Source organism: Pecten maximus, chromosome 2 (assembly GCF_902652985.1).
Source record: "Pecten maximus chromosome 2, xPecMax1.1, whole genome shotgun sequence".
In the NCBI taxonomy this organism is placed as follows: Eukaryota; Metazoa; Mollusca; class Bivalvia; order Pectinida; family Pectinidae; genus Pecten; species Pecten maximus.
In genome coordinates, this window is record NC_047016.1 from 35,007,092 (window position 1) to 35,031,696 (window position 24,605).

The 24,605-nt window shown below is 32.0% G+C and overlaps 1 protein-coding gene across 1 annotated transcript in view; it reads left to right on the forward strand.

The window, feature by feature from the left end:
• The window catches only part of LOC117321880 (voltage-dependent calcium channel type A subunit alpha-1-like), a 173,939-nt gene that overhangs the window by 124,762 nt on the left and 24,572 nt on the right, over positions 1-24,605 (forward strand). The window contains 8 exon segments of the mRNA XM_033876492.1: positions 7,986-8,082; positions 8,496-8,656; positions 8,951-9,094; positions 9,573-9,774; positions 10,043-10,204; positions 12,173-12,331; positions 20,675-20,758; positions 22,659-22,706. Of these exon segments, the coding sequence (XP_033732383.1) occupies positions 7,986-8,082; positions 8,496-8,656; positions 8,951-9,094; positions 9,573-9,774; positions 10,043-10,204; positions 12,173-12,331; positions 20,675-20,758; positions 22,659-22,706 (1,057 nt within the window).

The following is a 24,605-nucleotide window of genomic DNA, read 5'->3' on the forward strand; positions in this document are numbered from 1 at the left end:
ACCTTGTCACAAGGTGTTCACAGACATTTTTACCAGTGATACCTTGTCACAAGGTGTTCACATACATTTTTACCAGTGGTGACCTTGTCACAAGGTGTTCACAGACATTTTTACCAGTGGTGACTTTGTCATAAGGTGTTCAGACATTTTACTTTTACTAGTGGTGACCTTGTCACAAGGTGTTCAGACATTTTTACTAGTGGTGACCTTGTCAAAAATGTTCACAGATGTTTTTACAAGTGGTGACCTTGTCGCAAGGTGTTCAGACATTTTTACCAGTGATGACCTTGTCACAAGTTGTTCACAGACATTTTTACCAGTGGTGACCTTGTCATAAGGTGTTCACAGACATTTTTACCAGTGGTGACCTTGTCATAAGGTATTCACAGACATTTTTGCCAGTGGTGACCTTGTCACAATGACCTTGTCATAAGGTGTTCACAGACATTCTTATCAATGGTGACCTTGTCAACACCCATTCTCTGTCGTTCTCTTTCTCAATTTTTTTTCATAAGTAATGCCAAGCACTTCTAATGCATTTATAGTAGCAAAATGGTAGTATATTTTTATTTGTTTCAATTTTTAACATTATACATGTATATTATATCCTCAGAAACGATCAGTATATTATGGGTCAAGTGCGCCTTTAAAACAATCCGATGATTCATTATCACATTTTGTATGGTGATGATAATTTCTGCGAAAATTAGATATCATTCCATAATTTATAAGTGATCAAGTAATTTGTCTCGCATTTAATAATGGAGTTTTGTGTTTTGATGTACAGAGTTGGAAATGTACATTTTTTATGAAAAAAATATATTGCTGCAGATATGGCCAAAAGTAAATCATTGGAAATATGGTTCAAAATTGATTGAAGAAAACATATTTAATGCATGTATTTATCAATTATTGACCTGCATTATGTCATATGTAGCTGAAAGGGAGTCATAATCAGTATCACTTTTAGGCAATATTTCTTTGAAATAAAAATTCTCTCACTGTCATATTACGGGTTACATACCAAAATGAAACGTAAGTAATTCATCAAGAGTGAAAGAACAGTATTTGACAAAGTATTGTGACATCACTTCATTGAAAGAGAACATTTGTGACATCACAATTTAAATCAAGAGTTATTGACCTGGTTTTTCTGACAAGACTACTATTGTAAGTACAAATGTACTGTATTGACTAATATTTATGGCCACATCTCAGCTTATCACAATTTTGGAAATGCCGACTTTATCTGTTATTTCCAATTCAGTAAAATTTCTTTATTAGAAGTTTTCATCATTACATATTATCAAGAAATTAAATTCAAAGAAATTTGAATGATAGTAGATGTTGGAATTTGAGATTTTACCATGATTTGATGTTATAATTGATGCCTTGACCCACTTTATATCTGGTGTATGTCCTCTGAGCCACACAACTTTTGCTTTATTGCCACCACGCCTCACTCCCTCTGTATCCTAGTACAACAAGACCATGGTCCTTCCTCACGGTCTTTAAAGTTTAAACTCACTTTCTGGGCACCAACAATGCGCTAGGGATAAAATTATTTAAATATAAACAAAATGATATTCAAAAGTATACTGAAAAGGATATTTTGATTTTTCATATATATATGTATGTATTGTGGATATATTTCTTAAAAAATGTTCACACAAGAAAACAAAAACTTTTTTCATAAAATATTTAAATAGGAAATAAAATAAGAAATATATATAAAAAAAAAAAAAAATGCAGATTGGTTTTGTATATGAATTAACATACACTTCGTATATGCAACGATTAACATGAAGTTATAATATAATTGAAGTTTGATTATATTTTTGCAAATGCTTTTTCAGCTAGTTTTTAATATGAACTCTTGCAACATTTCAGATATTTTATGCAAATTTTAGTAAATATCTGATATGACAAATATCAAAGATGAAATGTTTGGAAAAGAGGCCAATGTTCATATCAATTAAAATATTTGAATATAGATCAAGTTCAAGGTCACAATTACAGTCCCTGTAGTTGTTGTATATGATATTTTTGGATACGTGGCTTTGTTTTTAAAGGAAGTGACATCCATGACTTTCTTCTATCAACTCTCACACCATTTGATCTAGACCAAATTTTTTTTAGATACCTAAAAAGTTGTCAATGAGGGGACTCTCAGATTTAGGTTAAGGTTGATGGGTTCAAAGGTCATATGCTTGTAATTTTCCTCAACTGTAACCTAATTGTGAAAGATTTCACATGTTTGTTTAAACTTTGGAAAGGACATAAAATCTGGTTAAATTTTTGTATCATTGAAAAATTATATTGGTTATATATGATCTAGTAATTGTACATATCAGTAGGATTTTTATTCATATTATAATGATCCTGTAGACTTTGATGTACATGTATTTAGATAGACGTACAGAAATAAAAAAAATCACAATATGGAATTTTCTAGAAATATTTTTTAACAAATAATGTTCATAAGTTTGAAGTAAAATATTGAAAATGTAAATAAGAAAAATATATTGTAGATATAGAATTGAAAAAAATCTCAAATAAAAAATCTCAAATAGACTAAATAAACAAGATTATTAATTGTTACTTCATGAAGTTGATATGACTTACTTTGTGTTTACCAAATATATCCACACAGATACACAATTGTAAATTTTAATGTTCTGCATGAAGTTTCAATTTTCACTCATTTGTTAGAATGACCACCTATTCAAACTTTGCACATACATTTTTGTAACATTTCTTAATTGTGGTATGTAAAATAGTCTTTTTCAAATATGCTTCAAGTATATATACACCTCCAAAGTTGTTCAGGATGACAGCATTTGAATGTCAAAATAATTTTACTGACTTTTAAGCATATTTGCCAAACCTCCTTATTCAGTACCGTAAATATTGACAAAATATCGACATCGATCATCAGTAGAACATTTTCATTATTGATAATTTTAAAGATCCAAATATTAGAACAATAGAAATATTGGCCTAGATATATTTTGATGTAAGGTACAAATTTGTCAAAAGGAGGTCTCTAAATTTAGCTTGTCTTAGGCTTAATGCACACAACCCCATGTACGTTTCCAGGGACTGGTATGTATGTGTGTAGCAGACAATGTGTAACAGACAAATTTGGGTGACCTTCACCTTAAGGTCAATGTCGGACATATATTATATTATCTGCAAATTTTTTTAGAAAGTTTTGTTGCAATTTAGGAAAGCTTAAACTTACTTTGTCTAATACTTTTAGCTTATGTTATAAGACGTAATTGACAAAATAAAATATAATCTCAAAAACAAAATGAAAATTGCTTTTAGGAAAACCAGTACTGTTTTTTTTGTTTTTTTTTATTTTAGATTGGCATTTTCTTCAACAAAAGAATCACTTAACACTAAAGATGATGAAACCTACAAACTTTCTAGATAAAATTAAACTCAGTCTTAAATACTTATATAAACTAGTTCACATGATACTTTTACTAGATTTTACTAACACTTTAACCCCAGGAAAAGTTTGTCATATGTTTTCGTTTTACATTTGAGAATAAAGCATGTTACTTTTAGACACAATTTTCAGATTGCAACCATTTTCCATTTTGACTAATTTCAAATGCTAGCCATAATTTTTGCAATAATTTAATTAAGTGAAATGATAATTCAATATGCTCCAAGCATTACACATATCAACTGTTATTTCCATATTAGTCTCAAAAACATCCTTGTATATGAAATAGTCATATATAGATTATTGTAAAAAAAAAAAATCAATATTTCCATTTGACATTTTAATGATTTCTGTTTCACAGATCAAGCATTCCGATACAGTTTCTCTTTGTAATCATTGTACAATTTTTTCTTTTGTTAATAAGCCATGGGTAACTGATTATATACTTTCTCTGCATGAAAAACTTTTTCTCTATAAATGATAGATTTTTTTACACTTCCTCACCACATTCATTAGAATATTTTGTAAAATATTTCATATAGAAAAAAAGCATGATGCCGAACAAAGCACATGCACCGTAGTTTTATCATAAGAAAAATCAGATTATTTACAAATCTGACACCCAAATAGTTGTAGATCTACTTCATTTTCTTGAAATCATCTTGAAATTTACTGGTTCAGAGTATTGATTATTGTATGTTATTTTTTAATTACATTTTTCAAGGAAATATTGAAGTTGCTTTAGACAAAATATGTTGTCCTTTGATGTAAATGAAATACCATGTGTAACTATCGACAGTAGACAAAGTTGTTAAGATCTTGCATCATTAAGAACTTTACATTATTATGGAATGGATTGTCATGAATGTTTCCCTTTGTCCACTGTGATTCCTGACTTACTGTATGGGATCACCAAAGGTTTTAGTTACGCATTTGGGTTTGGAGTCTGTGTAATCCAAGGATTTGACCAGGTATTTTGTATGTCTGAACTGGGCAATAACTCCGGTTAGATATGCTGTCAATTTATGCTCAAGTTGTTTGATTTTCCAGTGCATTTTGTGCAGAAGGTGAAAACAATTTGACTGGAATTCATAACTTAATTGTCATCTGTGCAACAATTTGACATCTACCACATGTACTGGTTACATATTAATAATACTATGTCTGTGCTTTAACAGATTCTTAATAGTTCTGGGAAAATATTAAGCCAAATTTTTTTTTTTTATCAATACATTTATTTTAGCATCTCCGTCTAATATCATCAGTAAAAAACTCCCTTTTTCTTTCTGTGTTGTCAAGGATGGGAGGGCCGTTCATTAGCTGCTGTGACATCATCACTTTTATTATGACATTACTAAGTGTGATGTCATCACCGTCTCTATGACCTAACAATTATGCACTTTTCCTATGACATCACTAGTTATTATGACATCATCATTTTAGATGTGATGTTATAATTATTGAACATAAATTGTCTGCATTTGTAGTCACATTAGTTTTGTATACTTTTACCATTAATCAGATATTACGTTTCATTGTAACTATTTAACACACACAGTCACGTCGCGATCTGTTATGTACACATACATTTATATACAACATTTTACACAGTAATATTGTCTGTGCATGATTTACTTGCTCAGGTGTTTTTAGATTATTGAGTATGATTCAATTATACACTTGATAATAATGGTAATTTTGAATTATCAAATCTACATTTTATAAAATAAATTACATCCACTGAAAATTAATAAGTAAGAAAGTGACCGTAACATTTATACGTGGATGTGAATCTGATTTAAGGTGTAATAGAATATATTTGGTAAAAAAATGAACTGTAAAAAAATTTGAAATTAACTTTTTACCTGTTACATAGAACATACTGGGTAATGGTAAATTTTGGACACGTGAGAATTTGACTCATTTTTACATAACATGATATGACCTGTGTTAAACAGGCACTAGTGTATTGACTGAACTTCAATAATTTGTGCAGTAGATTGAACATTTCAGCATATGAGCATTTTGGAGAAACACACATATGAGACTTGTTATACAAGTGTTTAATTTCTAGTAAAGTCTTTCAGTGGAAATTCAGGATTTACAATGTACATGTAAGAAAGTGTTGCTCTGGAAAATACAGAATAATTCGTCACGTTGATCGAGTGAGAGTGGTGATAGTCCTCACGGTGAACTGGTCACTTAATAATGAAATATTCCTCTTCTCTGAATGGACTTAGTTGGGTTTGTTCTGTGGACAGGGATATATCATTGACCTGTGTGCTGGTCAGCCAAACTCTTACACCAGGCTTGAGATATCCATTTCCATGGTACAGGCCCACTGGCTGTTAATAGGACGTTAAACAAAAACAAACCAACATTTAAGTGTGAAGGTGTGTTAATTTGTTATTGTAGATGTAGGGATGGTCAGGTGAAGATACAATCATTCCCTTCAAAGAATGAGGGCTGTCTAATGCTACAGATTTGATGTGTGTTTGCTTTTTTAACTGGAATATAATTGAGATGTTGTGATGTCCTTCATTTACTGCCAATTTGGGAGTCATGATGACCGATCGATTGCTCTATCATTGCAAACCATGGTGACTGGTCATAGTGACAACCATTCTCCCCAAATCGCGATGATTCTTGACATCTTCCCATATTTATATGAAGTGTTCTATATATATGGTCTTGATTTCTTAGCTGCCAAATAAGATTTGCAAAATACACTTATTCATGTGATACAATGAACATCAAGATATATCAATAATCTGAAATATTTGCGTTCTTATGTATTTCTAACATAATCTTCATAGCTCTACATGATAAAAATCTTATTTAATTGCATATATATTGATCCTCACTGATTTGTCTTTCGATTGCACATGCTTGTTCAACTTGTCCTCATGTAGAATCCACAAGTTACAAAGTAAAAAGATTAGAAGCTTTTACCTTATTTATTTTCATTATCAAAAATGTAAGTTTCTTGTCAAACGTATCTGTCATCAACATCCTACTTTTTGCACAGTATGATCAAGATTTATTATTGGGAAGTCTCCCCTTAAACATATTCAGTATTTTCTGGTGGATCAGTGATATTTAATTAGATTTCAGATATTTTTTTGTGCGAGTTTCTTTGTGGTGAGCTCTTTTCTATAGGAGTGAATAATGTCTCCTAAAGGTTGCATACTAATTAGTTGTGTTGTACTGGTATACTGTAGTAGGGTATCAGTCAAGCTACCACTGTCGAAATATCCAGCTTGTTGACATGAATATTAATTGCTTTACCATACAAAATTAAGACTTATGGTCTTGTCCACCTGGGTGTAGCTTCCAATTTTTACATTAATTAATTGCACTATTAAACAAATATTACTCTGTCTTTGAGATGATATTCCATATATCTGTCAGTGATTCAATAAACCGCATTTTTGGATTTCGATCAGAGTAGTAACCTACGAAGATGGTTTGAAAATACCTTTATTTTTCTGTTGCTATAATAATGTTATGTTTGTCATCACTCAGGTAGCTTAAAGTTTCAATGTATATCAAACATATGGCTCAGTACAGTTAAGGAAATATCTTCAAATAGCTGCAAGTTCCATATTTAGGTTTGTTGAGTCTTGGCATGAAGGCCACTGGTTCTTTTTATAGAAATCTATATCTTTTATTGTAAGTTAATTGGATGTGGAAGCAGGTGGATTTTTATCTTTAGCAATGATATTTTTACTCACAATATATATCTGCATAAATTGACACCTTGAACACAAAGAATAGTGCTGTTCATTACGGTTTTGTAAACTGGCAGTGATCCTCACCATTGAATGTTTAATGGCCATTCCTTCTATATGTAGTGAATTATTTGAAAATATGACTGGTTACATAATTTACTTATCTTTCCCTCCTGTGCACATGTTGTTAATTCACATTTGAAATCATTTTTTTTTTTTCCTTCTAAGTTATGTCACGCTAGTCATGCATCAAGTTTACAGATTTTGTCCTTGCAGATTGAATTCCTTTTTGACCTTTTCTTCCCATCACTTTGGCCAGTCCCTTCACAATGCATTGTATTTCAATACCCATCTATCTCTTCATAATTATGATATTTCTTTTGCTACCTTAATTTCTCTCGGTTTATATGCTACCTTACACATTATACCTGTGATTTGTGGGAGTTATCTCCCTTAATTTCTAAAATAATTAAACTAATCTTTCAATAAAGAATTACATGAGATTTTTCAGTCTGTTAAATTATATTCTTGAGTAAATATTTATTATATCCAGATACTTATTCATTTCTTCATCATAAAGACAATTTTAACAACTGTTTGCATGTTAGAGTAAGGTAGCGTACACCTTTAGATAAATCTGATTATATCCCTCGCCACTTTTCCCTCATCCCTGCACTCGATGTAAACTATACTTTCTAATTTCTATCTCTATGCTTCAATCCTCCCTTGCCTATGCAGTTTTGTCTGCAAAAATGTCCTGCCAGTTCACTGGAGAAGGTTTTTTTTTCTGTTCACAGTGATGGTGCGAGTAAAAACCTAAATACCATTAAATCTCTGAGGGTACTCCGTGTGCTTCGTCCTCTCAAAACCATCAACAGGGTGCCGAAGTTAAAGGTGGGTATGATATGTCCATACTAGCAAAAGATAGTTGCTCACTTGCTATTGCAGTTTGGTTTTAGGCAAATAGTTTGAGCCAAAGACATGTCTCTTACTGATTATTGAAAATTCACATTCCCTCCCACCCCCAATTCCAGATCTTAAGTGATTGTTCTTTCTTGTTACCATATCTATTGTCTCAGGTATCTGATAGCTTGGACGTAACTCATGTTTATAAATACGTATTAAACATGACAATCAACATAAAGTGAAATTTGGGAAATCTGATTTTTGTCTTTTATTAATATAATATATACTATTACAAAATTGATTTGTTTACATACTGCACATTCATTGTCGTATGATAAAACTATAAAAAGTGTGTTCTAAGTTAAATTAAAGTGTATTTTTTCTATTTTATTTTTGTTTAGGCGGTGTTTGACTGTGTGGTGAATTCCCTGAAGAACGTTTCAAACATTCTCATTGTGTATATGTTGTTCCAATTTATCTTCGCTGTCATAGCAGTCCAGTTGTTCAAGGGAAAATTCTTTTTCTGTACTGATGAGTCCAAGGAGACTAAAAAGGAATGCCAGTATGTGTACCAAAAAAACAAAGCAAAACAAAAAAAATCCCAGTAATATTCAAAGTCCTACTTTAACACAAATAAAAGATGTATACCACATAAAGTACATACGAAACTAAGTCATCTTTAATTTCAAATTCCTTGTTGAAAATGCTATGCTGTGGTCAATTGTTCCAGCAATCAACAATTAGATAACCTAAGAAATATTTTCTGGTGTTAAAACGGCAGAGTGTTCTTTTGTTCTGCTCTGAATACATGTTTGTACTTTACGATACTTTTAACTTTTTCATCTTCACTTTGCAGAGGTCAATACTTCTCCTATGAGGAAGGTGCTGACTCACCCGTAGTCAAAGATCGAGAGTGGCGACGACAGGATTTCCATTACGATAATATCGTGTTTGCTATGTTGACGTTATTTACTGTCACCACAGGGGAAGGCTGGCCCGAGTAAGTACCACAATATGTCGAATGTTACAAAGGTAACATACTAGTTTTAGTGAGCTCCAGTACGGGCAGCATACTGTAGATGTTGCTATTTTTGGGGGACTTTGTTATTCACTCTTTTCGGTGAAAGAATAAATCTACAAAAATAAATACATTGAAAATAGTGTTAATAAAGAATGTTATAGTCAGTTTCTTATTCATGCAAAAATACGTTCTTTTCATCTGAAATGCTTCAGATTTTTAGTAAAACTCCAAAACATTGAAATTTGTATACTTTCGATGAGTAGTTAATTCAAATCAATAGATCATGTATTGTTTATATATGAAAGGTAAGTTAATGTAATTAAATATTCACCAACATAATCAATAATTAGATATGCACTATATATTTGATTCAAACAAAGCAATTAGAAAATGTAAGAAAGCCATATTTGGACCGGATAAATATAAGTTTTTAAAGCTGCCATTTTCTATGATCTAGTGTGCTCAAGAACTCCATGGACTCGACGGTAGAAGATAGGGGACCAAAACCTGGCTACCGTATGGAGATGGCCATCTTCTATGTGTTTTTCTTTGTTGTCTTTCCATTCTTCTTCGTGAATATATTTGTGGCCTTAATCATCATAACATTCCAAGAACAGGGAGAAAGTGACCTCGGTGACCAGGACCTGGACAAAAATCAGGTGATTATCTCCCTTAGATGATTGATTTCATGTTATTCTCCTCAAAATTGTTCAAAATCTGCTAACAATCCTTCTGAAAGAGTTTTACTTTTCCTTAAACCTTAATTGTTGCACTTCACTAACTTATTGAACAACTATATTTGAATTTTCCATTTTAATGTTAAAAATGTTTGATTTTCATATAGCAATAATGATTCTAATTCTTCATTGTTGTATAAATTTCATAAATGTATGTCAGAAGATGAATATTTTTTTCATTTCATTTCAGAAACAATGCATAGACTACGCAATAAATGCGCGCCCAACCAGTCGCTATATGCCACAGAAGGGGACGGCCAAATACAGAGTCTGGCGCCTGGTCGTCTCCCAAAAATTTGAATATTTTGTCATGACACTAATCACACTAAATACTATAGTGCTGATGATGAAGGTAAGCTACAAGTCGAATGTGAATGTTGATGATTGTAAACTGATAATCTTATATTAAACTTATGTATATATATAGAAAGGCTGATACAGGCTGATAATCTCATAATCAATGTGTAAAGAAATTAAGGCTGGATGGTAAAATTATAATATCCCATTCCCTTTTGTTCATCACATTTTCTATTATCAATATTATTTTTTTAAATGTACAGTTTAGGAATTTATTTAAATGAAACAAAATACTCACTTCTAGTTTTATGTCTTAATTTTATCATGACTTATTTCGTAAAAAAAAATGTCATATTTGCTTTGTTTAAGTTTGTGATTTTGCTTTGTCAAATTGCAATGGGAAATTATGTATCTCTATTTTTGAAAAGGAAAATGTTAATAGGATTATACAACAAATACATGAAATTGGGAATAAAATAATCATACATATGTACAATGTTTTAAAGATTAATAAAGGAATTCCTGTGAACCAGCAGGTTTAGTGTGGGCCTTTTAGTCAAGGTACTTGTATAACAGTTGATATGATGATTTGACAATTGTTTTAGAATATGCTTGAACATATTAGTTATACAATTTGCAAAAGGGTTTGTTTATTGTTAGAGGATATTAATTATTTATTGTTAGAGGATATTAATTGTTTATTGTTAGAGGATATTAATTGAGAGACGTTTCCCACTACTAGTAAAGTTGTTAAAGGAGCAGATTTTAGGAGATATTTTGGCACCAGTGATAAAATTCACCACCTTCAGTATTGCACCATTAAAAAGGATACAGTTTTATATTCTGTTGCTATGACAACGTTTTGTTTTGTTGTTACCTTGACGACATCTTCTCTCCTTGCCATCCAGTATAATCTCCAGCCAGAAGACTACAAGAAGATCTTGAAATACCTTAATAGTGGTTTTACCGTAATGTTCACCATTGAGTGTACTCTCAAGCTTATAGGTTTTGGCAGGGTAAGGTTATAGGTCATAGGTCATGGGGTACTCATTTATTTTGTGTATTTTTCATATCCATCACCAACTTGTAACAAGGGTTTGTTTGAAAATTCATTTGAAACACTTATATATATGTTTTTTCAATTATCTCTTTGAAATTTGAATCTCTATTTTGGTTTGTTTATTTTTTTGGATAATTTATTTGTTTTCTTGATTAAAATTGATCAAGTTTATTTTTTACCATATATTGCAGTGAAAGCATTTAATTTCAAGATTTATGATAGCATACACTATTTTTGTGTATGAAAAGGAATGAATTTTCATGCCCTGGTACATGTATGAATAGAACTGTAGAATTTCACTGAATCTTTGGATCTGGGTATTTCTAGTGTATGATACTCATTCACCAAGTAACTATTCACAAAGGTCATGGTCACATTTTCTGAATTTAAAATGATATAAATATTTATACTTACATAAAAAATTTCAACCCTATTAAAAATTGTATTAATGATAATTTTTTATGCAAGTATAATTTCATTTATGACATTGTGTCTAAAATTCATATACCATAATCCCCTGTTACCATGACGTGGGTTGCTAGGTGATATGGAGACTTGGGCCTGCCTTGTTGCACGACATTAGATCTTACAAAAAACGTAGCACAACTTATTGCATTGTCCAAATACATACCTAATACTGAATGATGACTTGTAAAGGGAGACAACTTTAGTTTATCTGTTTAATCTGATAAGGATATACATGTTCGTGTGTAGTATTTCTTATTAAAGTTGTCTCCCTTTAATTTTCTGTTTGAGATCAGCGAAATGTAAAGAACTTGATATATCATTTATGTAAAAGTGCAAAAAAAAGAAAAAAAAAGAAAAGAGAGAGAAAAATATATTTATATATATGAAACTCATTACAAGTACGATATTCCAAATCTGGCTGATTTCAGATAGAATATTGTGTGATATGGAAAGAGGTTTTAATCTCTGCTTCTTTCTAACCTGCTTAATTTTCAGTTCACTAACCAAAGCCAATTTGATGGTACACAGGGCAACGATGTTGATTTAACAGCGGCTTCAACTCAATACGAAAGGGTTCTAATATCAATAAATATCGTATTTACGGTTCTTTTCACCATCGAGTGTGTCCTCAAGATACTAGCGTTTGGAGTAAAGGTTTGCGGAAACAGTCTGTTAAACTCGTCAAACTCCTTTGTTTTTCAGTCGTTAATTTTTGTGGATTAAACTTAATTACTATGTCACCGACATACACCCCTATCCACCAAACCTGGGTAGCCTGTTTTTTTGCAAGTCGTACTTTCCATTTTTTGGCAATCTTTTCATGAAAGTACAACACCAGAGAGACTAGTTGAAAAAAAAAAAACGAAAAATATTTTTTTCTTTTTGCTGCATCAAGTTAAAAAAATATGTCATCGTTTCGAAAACAGACTACCCAGGACTATTATCCACCTGTGGGTGTTGTCCCTGTGCAAGTTTGTGCAGTGCCGCTGAGCGAATATGCCTTCATCTTACTTTACACATCAGCAGTCAATGTCATATTTATATATTATATCACCAACTCACAGCCACATGTTCATTTCTGTTTATATATTTGATAGGTCACATGGTGGTTGCTCCTTAATCATAGTTTGCATTTAACACGAAGAAATAGTGTGAAAACTGGTCATTTATCCTCCAATATTGTCTTATTTGCATGCTCGTATTTAATGTCACCTGTATCCCAATGTACTCTGATTTGTAGTGAGTTTAGTAGGAATCATTCTTGTTTAAAAAATACATTTATGAAAGTGGTAACCACTAGCTTTTCTATTCCCTTACATCCTGTAGCTTTTCCTGACAATGTGTGATACTTTTTGAAGAATTTTATCTTAATGAAAATCATTAATATATTTTTGATAAGACGTTGATACTGTCAATGAGATTATTTAATAAAATAATGGATATGGGCTCATTTAGTGTTGAAATTATTAGTACTCCATATTTTTAGCCCACCATCATCAGATGGTGGGCTATTCAAATCGCCCTGCGTCCGTGGTCCGTCGTCCGTCCGTCCCTCCGTCCGTCCGTCCGTCCCTCCGTCCGTAAACAATTCTTGTTATCGCTATTTCTGAGAAAGTACTGAAGGGATCTTTCTCAAATTTCATATGTAGGTTCCCCTTGGTGCCTAGTTATGCATATTGCGTTTTGAGACCAATCGGAAAACAACATGGCCGACAGGCAGCCATCTTGAATTTTGACAATTGAAGTTTGTTATCGCTATTTCTGAGAAAGTACTGAAGGGATCTTTCTCAAATTTCATATGAAGGTTCCTCTTGGTGCCTAGTTATGCATATTGCGTTTTGAGACCAATCGGATAACAACATGGCCGACAGGCAGCCATCTTGGATTTTGACAATTGAAGTTTGTTATCGCTATTTCTGAGAAAGTACTGAAGGGATCTTTCTCAAATTTCATAAGCAGGTTCCCCTTGGTGCCTAGTTATGCATATTGCGATTTGAGACCAATCGGAAAACAACATGGCCGACAGGCAGCCATCTTGGATTTTGACAATTGAAGTTTGTTATCGCTATTTCTGAGAAAGTACTGAAGGGATCTTTCTCAAATTTCATATGAAGGTACCTCTTGGTGCCTAGTTATGCATATTGCGTTTTGAGACCAATCGGATAACAACATGGCCGACAGGCAGCCATCTTGGATTTTGACAATTGAAGTTTGTTATCGCTATTTCTGAGAAAGTGCTGAAGGGATCTTTCTCAAATTTCATATGCAGGTTCCCCTTGGTGCTTAGTTATGCATATTGCGATTTGAGACCAATCGGAAAACAACATGGCCGACAGGCAGCCATCTTGGGTTTTGACAATTGAAGTTTGTTATCACTATTTCTGAGAAAGTACTGAATGGATCTTTCTGAAATTTTATATGTAGGTTTCCCTTGGTGCCTAGTTATGCATATTGCGATTTGAAACCAATCTGAAAACAACATGGCCGACAGGCAGCCATCTTGGATTTTGACAAATGAAGTTTGTTATCACTATTTCTGAGAAAGTACTGAATTGATCTTTCTCAAATTTCATATGTAAGTTTCCCTTGGTGTCTAGTTATGCATATTGCGTTTTGAGACCAATCTGAAAACAACATGGCCGACAGGCAGCCATCTTGGATTTTGACAATTGAAGTTTGTTATCACTATTTCTGAGAAAGTATTGAAGGGATCTTTCTCAAATTTCATATGTAAGTTTCCCTTGGTGCCTAGTTATGCATATTGCATTTTGAGACCAATCTGAAAATAACATGGCCGACAGGCAGCCGTCTTGGATTTTGACAATTGAAGTTTGTTATCGCTATTTCTGAGAAAGTACTGAAGGGATCTTTCTCAAATTTCATATGGAGGTTCCCCTTGGTGCCTCTTTATGCTTATTGCATTTTGAGATCAATTGGAAAACAATATGGCCGACAGGCAGCCATCTTGGATTTTGACAATTGAAGTTTGTTATCGCTATTTCTGAGAAAGTACTGAAGGGATCTTTCTCAAATTTCATATGGAGGTTCCCCTTGGTGCCTTTTTATGCTTATTGCATTTTGAGATCAATTGGAAAACAATATGGCCGACAGACCGCCATCTTGGATTTTGACAATTGAAGTTTGTTATCTCTATTTCTCAAAGTACTGAATGGATCTTGCTCAAATTTCATAAGTAGGTTCCCCCTGGTCCCTTGTATTGCATTTTTGGACCAGTCTGTCCTCAAAACAACCTGGCAAACAAACAGCCATAATCGTTAAATCTCAAATTTCTTATATAGCTAGGATTCCCTTGTTTGAAAAGTACTGGAGGGATGTCTCAATTTGCACAGATTAGTAAAATGAAGGGAAAAGTAGAGAAAAGATCAATCTGACATGGAACTTATGAAGATCATTCAATGGTGGGCGCCAAGATCCCTCTGGGATCTCTTGTTTAGTAAGAAATTGTGTTTTTGTATTTTTTGTGTGCTCCATTCCGTCACAAGGTTTGCACATTAAAAGTTGAAAAAGGAAAATAACCCATTATTGATTTGTCTACATTTAAGTTATATCTACAGGCAATTTTCGAAGAAATAATGCAAATGATTAAATGCAGTACGCTACACAATTTTCAAGATTTCTCATGTCGTATGTACTTTACACTAGGTCTATTGAAGAGTTGACCAGACATTGATGGCACCATTCCGTCTTATTTAGATATCCTAGTAATCTAAAAGGACCAATCAGATTGTCTTATTTAGATATCCTAGTAATCTAAAAGCACCAATCAGATTGTCTTATTTAGATATCCTAGTAATCTAAAAGCACCAATCAGATTGTGCCTTTGAGATCATTATGAAATTATCCTGTGAACAAATGTTTATTATCATTATTCTTTCTCACATTATTAATATTGCTTTCTGCTTCAGTGTTTACGTCAATGTATATATTATATATGTCTTACATATAATTTGAAAATCAAAGAATTTGTATAATAATTATACAGGTTAGTGGAAAATTTATCCAAAATTTTCATGCAATTTCATAATATTTTAATATCAAGAAACCATTATTTCGTAACTAACATATCCATTTTTAACTATATAAACATGAACAGAGAAAGATTATTCAACAAATGTAAAGTTGCTTCAATTTCTGTCTCTTATGCATCCAACTCATAAATATTTTCTTCAACATGCAGTTTTTGCATTTTATACAGTCGAAGCAATTATCTAATTATTGAAAACTGAAACAGATTATATATGATACAACATGGTAGCTCCTATATCAGAAGGAGAATGGCTGCAATATCATTTAGTTATTGTTACTAACGGTAACTAATGTTAGGCACGACTACCATTGCTGTTGTTTAAGTCTCACTTGAAAAGAAAGAAATGTACAATTAAAGTCCTCTTACTCCCTCAAGTAGATCTATAACATTAATATTTCCCCGATTTACCTACAAATTCCAGTAAATGTCTTTTTCTGTGTGTGAAAACCAATGAACATTTCGATATTAAATTTTAAAAAATTGAGAATAGTTAAATCAAATGCCTATAGTTTGCATACGGCATATTACTAACCAACAAACTAACAGATCAGTTTTCAATGTAGAATAATCTTGTTAGTATTGACTGCTTGATTACTGGAAAAACAAAATCATTAGCTTCTGATAGGAAGACAGAATTCAACACTTTTTTAAGGAAATACTTTTAAAAATGTTTGACAGTTTCTGAATATACACGTAGTTGTTCTAGAAAGGAATAAAGACATTTTGCCAATCAAGTAGGATTTGGAAATGAGTGTTTCGAGGAAACAATATTCTTTTCTTTATTATGATTATTATTTTTCATGATTTTAGTTAAAACTTAAGTTTCACCTTTGTTGCACGAATCTCAAATAGATTAGTTCAGTTGAAGAGTACGAGGCTAACGGAAACAGTTTTGACTCCAGTGACAGCCGAATATATGATTCTGGAAAAGATTGAAGTAAAAGAAGCAGATGAAAAGTTTCAAGGAACTTTTTTGCGAGAAGAAACATGACATTTGATGCATTTTGTGGAATCAAACTGATGTTTCGTCAGCTTGGTTTTTACTCAATCGAATGTGAAAAATGCATACCTTTTTTGTATGTCACAATAAATATTTTGTTATTATCTGTTCTGATTTCACAGTTACTTTACTAGCACTGTTCACTGTTGTGCCTGGTCAAAGTTTTTCTGAAAAAAAAAAAGGAAATCTCAACTCAATATTAATGCTTCTTATTAATACTTCTACTCTTATTTCCGTACATTTAGATAGTTTCCATATTTAAGAGAAATGGAATTTAATAATCTAAAACAAAATATTTGTTATAACGTTAACGTTTAGATTAACTGGTGTCTACAATATTGCGTATTGAGAGATTTTTCTTCATTTTATTCATCTTTATTCACAAGTAATTTGACCTATTTAAAAAAATGTATTTGCTGATATTTTCTACACAGGAAATATCATTTGTTTTGATAAAAAAAAAAACATTTAAAGAGTGTAGTAACTTAGTCAGTGGAAGCTATTTTTATGTTAGCTGTGCTAAGTTAAATCGTTTTGCCTCATCTCTGAAAGTTTTAGTATAGAATAATTTCCAGATAAAAATGATTATGTACAAGGTATATTTGGCTTAACATGTGAGCACGCATCTGTATAATTGTTTTATTTATCGCCACCGATTGATTCCTGGGCCCAGTTTCATCAACATTCCTTAACTTAAGGAAATTTAACGTAAGGAAGTGGTGCATAGTGAAAGTAACTCCTTCCCTTTGAAAAAAAGAAAATCAGAAAAAAATGTGAAATTTCCTTAAAGTAAGAGAGTTGATGAAACAGAGTCAGATGACAGACAGATACTTCCTTGAATAGAATCTTTAGAGGAATGCATAAAGTTGTCCAGCCTGATCTCCTGCATGGTTCATTCAGCATTAAACACAGGTCAACTTCAGTATCAGGAATTCGAAATCAACTTCCGACATCGTATGTGTAACGTACTTTGTATAATAATGCGTCAAACGGAGAACCTCATGTTCATGTTTAATTCAAACGGAATCCATTTCATACATTTGTCTTTTAATTAATGTGAAACAAGTGTGTTTATTCCAGTGTAAGCCAATGACTATGGTCTGGAATTACAATTGTTGAGAATTTATTATTTTTTAATGCTATAAGGAATTCTATAAAATGAAGAATTCTGATTATTGTTTCAATTAATTCACGATATTGAAGCTGCAGTAAACATGATCAGAACCAAATTTCGAGAGCAATTCCATTCTCATTTAGGGATTGAATTAGTAGTATGTCACAATGTAGATTTGAATGATATATGCATGAATGAAATGTAATATTATAATTCATAAAAGCACAATTTGCATCTATTTCCTGTTGTCTCCTTCAGTCCATATCAGTATACGCATATCACATCTTATTGAATGATACCAGCTTGTTAACCTGTCCATATATTTATATATATAGACTCGCATTGCAGTTGTTTTTTTGTTTCAAAATCACTGTTTTATCATATAAGGACAGCATATATATATACATTATATATATTTGCACCAAGTGTTTTAATGATGAAGGCATATCCACTCCAGTTACCCCCTTGTTTTCGCTTTAGTGTGGCTGATTATATTCAGTATCCAGTGACATTTATTTACCAAACGTTACATTTTATTATTATATCATGCGCTACCTACCCTCTCAAGATTTCCTTAGTTACCCCCTTATTTTAGTCAACCGTCTTATTTTGTACATTTCAAGAAATTTTAATTTATATGGATTCCATATACAGCCATCCTGATATATTCTCTTGACTATGTACACGTATATTGTTAACAGTTTGAGCATGCTACTTTGATTTACAATACCATGATGTGCCCCATCAGGTTGGCTGCTGTAGTCTTTCCTTTGCTTTGTGTTTCATCAGAAGTGGTTACCAATACCAGGGATACTTCCCCGTATGCGGATGATTCCGAACTATTACAACAATATGCAATATTGATTGACTTTCTGATTTTCAATCTTCATTACCAAAAATACGTTGACAATCTTCAGGTATTTTCTACCGTTATACAACCTGCTGTGTTGTATAGTGTAATAGTTGTTACAATACATGCTTGGATATCTATAATTAAAGACTAAGACTAGAGGAAGTTCAACTTTTTCGACACAAAAAAATCAATGCTACTGAAAAAGAACTAAAACGTTAGAGAAATATAGTTTCGGCTGGAAAATTCATTAATTATTTCGAAAAAGTTATTCCGCTGCCGTTCTAGCACTGTGTACTACTGTATGATGGAAGAAGTAAGGACACTATTTGAAGAAGATAATATGCTACTTTCACAGCTTTCCCTCTGGTTGTTGTCACTTATGACTTGTGTTAACGTTCAGCATTTGTTTCCAGGTCAACATCACAAAAGATAAACTATTACAATTGGAAGTCAAAACGGATAATGGAACAAGATGGGATTTTACCTATTTCATTTAAATCCCTGTTCCATTCTCCGTTTTAACTTCTGAAAAAGACATATATTTAACTCTGTGTAGCAAAATGATTAGTATTGGTAGAAAATATATTGCATGTCATGAGCATGGTTGGTACCAGTATTTATATATATATATATGATTAGTCCGTGATATTTATAACATATATATACATTCTGTAGATATACGTTGTAATCTCTCTGGATATTGAACACTATCAATATAGTCATGCGGTAGCTTTATGGAATGGATAAGTGTATATATATCATGAATAAAAAGTATATTATATTTTCATCAAATACTGGTAATTTGTTATGGGTAACTGTTCTACATATTGAGGTAAATTTTCTTAATCTCCAATGTGTGTAGTTAAAAAAGTAGTTGCTACAATAGGCCTCACATCCTGTGTAATTTTGAGGAAAAGTAAATTGACTTTGAAAATTTATTTCATAATTTCCATTATGTTTTAGGCATTTGTTGCAGAACTATGTCAGATAGAATGGGAGAACGTAACACCTTTGACAAAATATTTATGATGATTCTATGTATAGTGTATATATGGATAGTTCGAATTGCACTCAAAGAAAAGGGAAAAAACTTGAAGGCTGGTACATATACTGGACACTATGTTACATTTCACGAATAATAGAGATAACACTTAACAGCTTTTATATCTAAAATTTAAAATAAAACTAATAGTTTTCTTATAGGTTTAAAACAAACGTTTCCATCAAGATAGTAAAACTTCCCTTAAGATTTATGTTGACAAAGAACACACAAGAGTTTGATAAAACTTCAAGACCAACACTTATGTAACCATCAAGTTCATGAACACATCCGCGACAAATTGGCATGTAACTGAAATGTTGACTATCTTCGTATGTTCCGCTATCACCATCTTTTGTGATGCTGACTTGACCAATAATTGCTATTCCGTTTACAGTTACTTTATGTAGTAATTTATTGAGACGCGTATGTCAATTGGATTTAATTTGCCATAACTAGACATTTTAGAAACATCATGGATGTTTAGTCTTTAACAGATAAAGCGTAGCCAATGCTTTTTACCAATACAAGCCGTTTAGAGAAGTGCTTCATTGCTACGTTAATTTCATCTTCTGTTGTTTAATATTCTTATTGTTACAGTAATGAAAATACTGAATTGATATTGTTGCTTAATATTCTTATTGTTACAGTAATGATAATAAATAATTGATATTATATTTCTACGGATATATTTCGAGATAATTACGAATATTATTTTAATCAGGAATGTCATAATATGTCATCATTCTGAATGCATCATTCACAATGTTAACCATATGACAAAAATTAGTTCATTTTTTATCATACCTTTGTTGTTAAAAGTCAATATTTTATTATCCAATCATGATATAAATAATTATTTACTTGTATAATTGTGTTAAATGAAGTTACCTCTTTTTTCCTTTGTACTAATTCACCTTGATTTCAATATCCACTTATACAGAACTACTTCCGTGATCCTTGGAATGTATTCGACTTCGTGACAGTTATAGGCAGTATCATTGATGTGCTTGTCAGTGAATTTGGGGTAAGTGTCTTGTCGATATCAGGATAATCTGAAATGGTATTGAAACATTCACATTTAATCATGTATGGTGTGACCATTGTAGGTCCATTTTATATAAATAAAGTTATCACCTGTCTGATGTGATCTCGAAAATATATTTATGCTCGAAACAATACGGTGAGGTTTTGTCGCATGAAAAAGATATGGTAAATGTTTTGACAATATATCATGTAAACAGAATTACCGGATTGTCGGTGTAAAATGCTTCGTACGTGTTATCATTGATTAGAAATTAGTGATGTTTTAACGGCAATATTACTTTCAGGTTTCAACAGTGTGTCATATTTTATACACTATATGAGTACTTGTGTCTTTTACGTTAGTTTTTTAAACAACATTTTACCGAAATATATAATGTTTTTGATACATCATATATGTTTTTGTTTGTAAAATGATTCTGTCGAATGTAAAATGTAAATCAGCTTGCCTGCGTGTTTGTTTTTACTTGTACTGATATTTAGATTTCTAAATATCAGTAGCACGGTGGAGGCATATATTAATTATCAATGTCTACAGATACCAACTTTATCAACTTAACTGTTCCTGTTTTCCGGTGATATGCTAAAGCTATGGGTCTAATAGATTCTCTTGTGGTGCATTGTAGATGTTACTGTCCGTATTTCCTACTTACAAATTACTCTCATTAGTTACTAACATAATGTATGCATACATGCTATCTCTACGGTGCTTATAGTGAAACGTTGCAAATTAGAAAATCATGATGTATAGTGATATTATAAGATACCAATCCCTCAAAGGCTTTATTTACCACATAAAGCTCCCAATTTTTTTTCAATACGTTTTATTTTAACATATTTCAGGTTATAAAATGATGAATTTAATTCACCATTGACAACTAGTATAAACCAAATCTTAATATAACTAGCGTACAAGATATTTACATTAATGAGAATATATCGTGTACGTAACGAAGTGAAAGAAATGAAGATTATTGAAGACATGTTCAGTGTTTATTTCGTGAACCAGGGTAATCAAGTGCTATTTTCTGAATTGGAGGCCATTAACACAGAGGTTAGTAGAGCACACACCTACCCGTTAGTGAGATACGTGTTTGTAATTCCGTGTATAGAAATAACTTCCTACAAAAGCACTTCCTGTCCAGAAATACACTGTACGAACAAATCTGCAAGAAAAAAATATTATCAAAGTTTAATAATAATGTTTCTAAACAGTTCGACAATGTAAAAATGGTCATTTTTTCCCTTCAGTTATACATAATATTGCCAGTATATGTATTGAAATAATAAAAGCGGTTCGATGAATTAGATTAAGTAAGCTGTAAGCCAAAAACTATAACGCTTTATAAATAGATATTTATTTTGTGCTCAGGTTAGCAGTGGTTTACAATAGTGTTTTGTCATTCTGTTTTTGAGGCGGTAAAGTCCCAGGTTTGTAAGCACTGACCCAGTAATAATCATTGATCGTTTAGATCAAAAGCACTTGTCTGTAACATCATGTGGTAATCTACAACGAAAAGCACGTTTCATCCAAAATAGTGATACTTTAGTACAAAATCACCCGGTACCAACATACCCAATTGTTGTAGTCACCTGTTGTTACCTGTTTACTGGGAAATTTACCAGAAACGCACTTAGAATCGGCAGTTAGTATACTTTACCATAAAAGGTTAGTTTACCATACGAAGCACCTGTTACCAAGAGTTAGCAAGCATTTTACAGCCAAGCACCTGTGTGTCATCAACTTTTAGTAGTAGTGTACTATAACATGCACCTATTAGTAGGTTATTTACGGTAACATCAAGAAAATATCTAATTTGATTACCGTACAATAAAGGTATAGATACCTATTTTAATGGATTTCCTGTTGTTCTGACTTGGAGGCGATAATGGCGCAGTTTAACGCCCCACCTCCCGGCTCTGGCAATGAGGTTTGTTTCCAAGTACTATAATATTAATTCTTGTAGATCTGGCACCGTGTAACTACCGCAAACCACGTGGCAGCTTTCATCCAGTAATCACTGTTTTAAAGATATCTTTACATCTTTATTTTTTTTAATTAAAAATACGTATTTTTTAAGAAATATTTTTGAAGTATGTGATGCTTATGCTTTTATGCATTTTTTCTTGTAAAGGTCTTTTTGAAATCATAATGATACTTGTTTTTTATCAAATATTTTATTAAGATATTTGATTTCAGTTGATTATTGAAGATATTTCACTGAGTTTTCCATACACAAATCGCACTTTATAAAAACAATGCGTGTTCATTCAGTTTTATTGTAAGCAAGTATAAAAGAAATGTTTTTTTCCCTCATTATTATTCGTTTTTATTACTATTTTCCTTATCAATTTACCGAAATGTCCATGAATATCCGTAACACAGATAAAACAACTGCCAAAAATCTTCGATGCGATGGATGGAAGCTACTCACTGATCTAGATCCGTAGATGACTATGGAATGACTATTTTGTTATGTATAGATCCTGTAATGAGCCCAGATGCCAACAGATCATGATCCTGTACGAAATTGGTTTATAGAACATGACCCCTGTTTAAGTATGAACGATAGAAATATTCATGCTTTGTAGACGGATTCCAAAAAACAAAACAAAAAACAAAACAAAAAACAACCCGGTTCACTTCGGTTAAATTATTCATTTAAAGAAATAAAACAAAGAAAAGCATCAAAATAATTATATTGAATTTAAAATTATTAACAAAGAATTGGGAGGTCTAAGAATTCTTTACGTGTTCACGAAATCAGATGGGCCTGTGGAAATAGGAGATATTGCTGAAAACTCCTAGTTTATGAAAAGGATTTCACTCGGAGGACTTGCCTATTTGCAGGAAGTTGAATGAAAAAGAACCAACTTAAATATAATGCTTCCAACTAATCAGACTATAGTAGCGTATACTTTAAGACCGCATCAACTATAGAGAGGTACCTGGAGGTTTGTATGCAGCCTAAACAAGTAACGATTTGTAATCATTTCGTACTTTACCGCTCGTAAGTCTGATTGTGGTATATTTAAAAGTATTTGCAGTTGATAATATCACTGCTATTCATTATTAATCCTATCGAATTGACAGCGTGAATGTACCCTTGTATATACATTAGATATCGGCATGTCACTAAATGATGTGCTCTGAACTCTGCGGTATCTCCGTTATCTACTAGTTTTATTTTTAACGGAATCCGTCTATAAAAAGAGAGAAAACATAATATCTCCTTCTGGATGAGTTGAATTTAATATAACCCATTTCGAACAGGATGGTTTGTTGGTAAGCCCTGCAGTCTAAATATGTTTTAACATGCCATACTATGTGTAATACATACAATAACATACAAGGGACTAATCTATGTACATTTTATATTTGGACAAACTGGTATGCTAGTCGATTATTCGTTATATCAAATTAACTTTAAAACGACAACCTTTGGGCTGACAAACAATTTTGGGCTTTTTGCAGGATTCTTTATTTCGATAAATGCCAAAATTGACTCAACATGCATTAATGTCTGCCTTTCAATCTGAATGTATAAGTCACATTTCCTTCAAACACCGTCACTTTGATTTGTGCTCTCTAGTGCAATCTGCATGGGTATGACAAGTTCTATTTTGATTAGGAACTGACAATTTAGTTTATTATTTTGTTTTATTTATTTGATCTAATCTATACATAGACCTAAAAATATCAACACATTTGATTATCATGTGTGAATAAATCGACTAGCTTTATGAACCAGAAAAAGATAATACAAAATTCCTTAGCAATACTCAAACGTAGGTATTATACTATCAGATTTTATGGCTTCTTATGAACT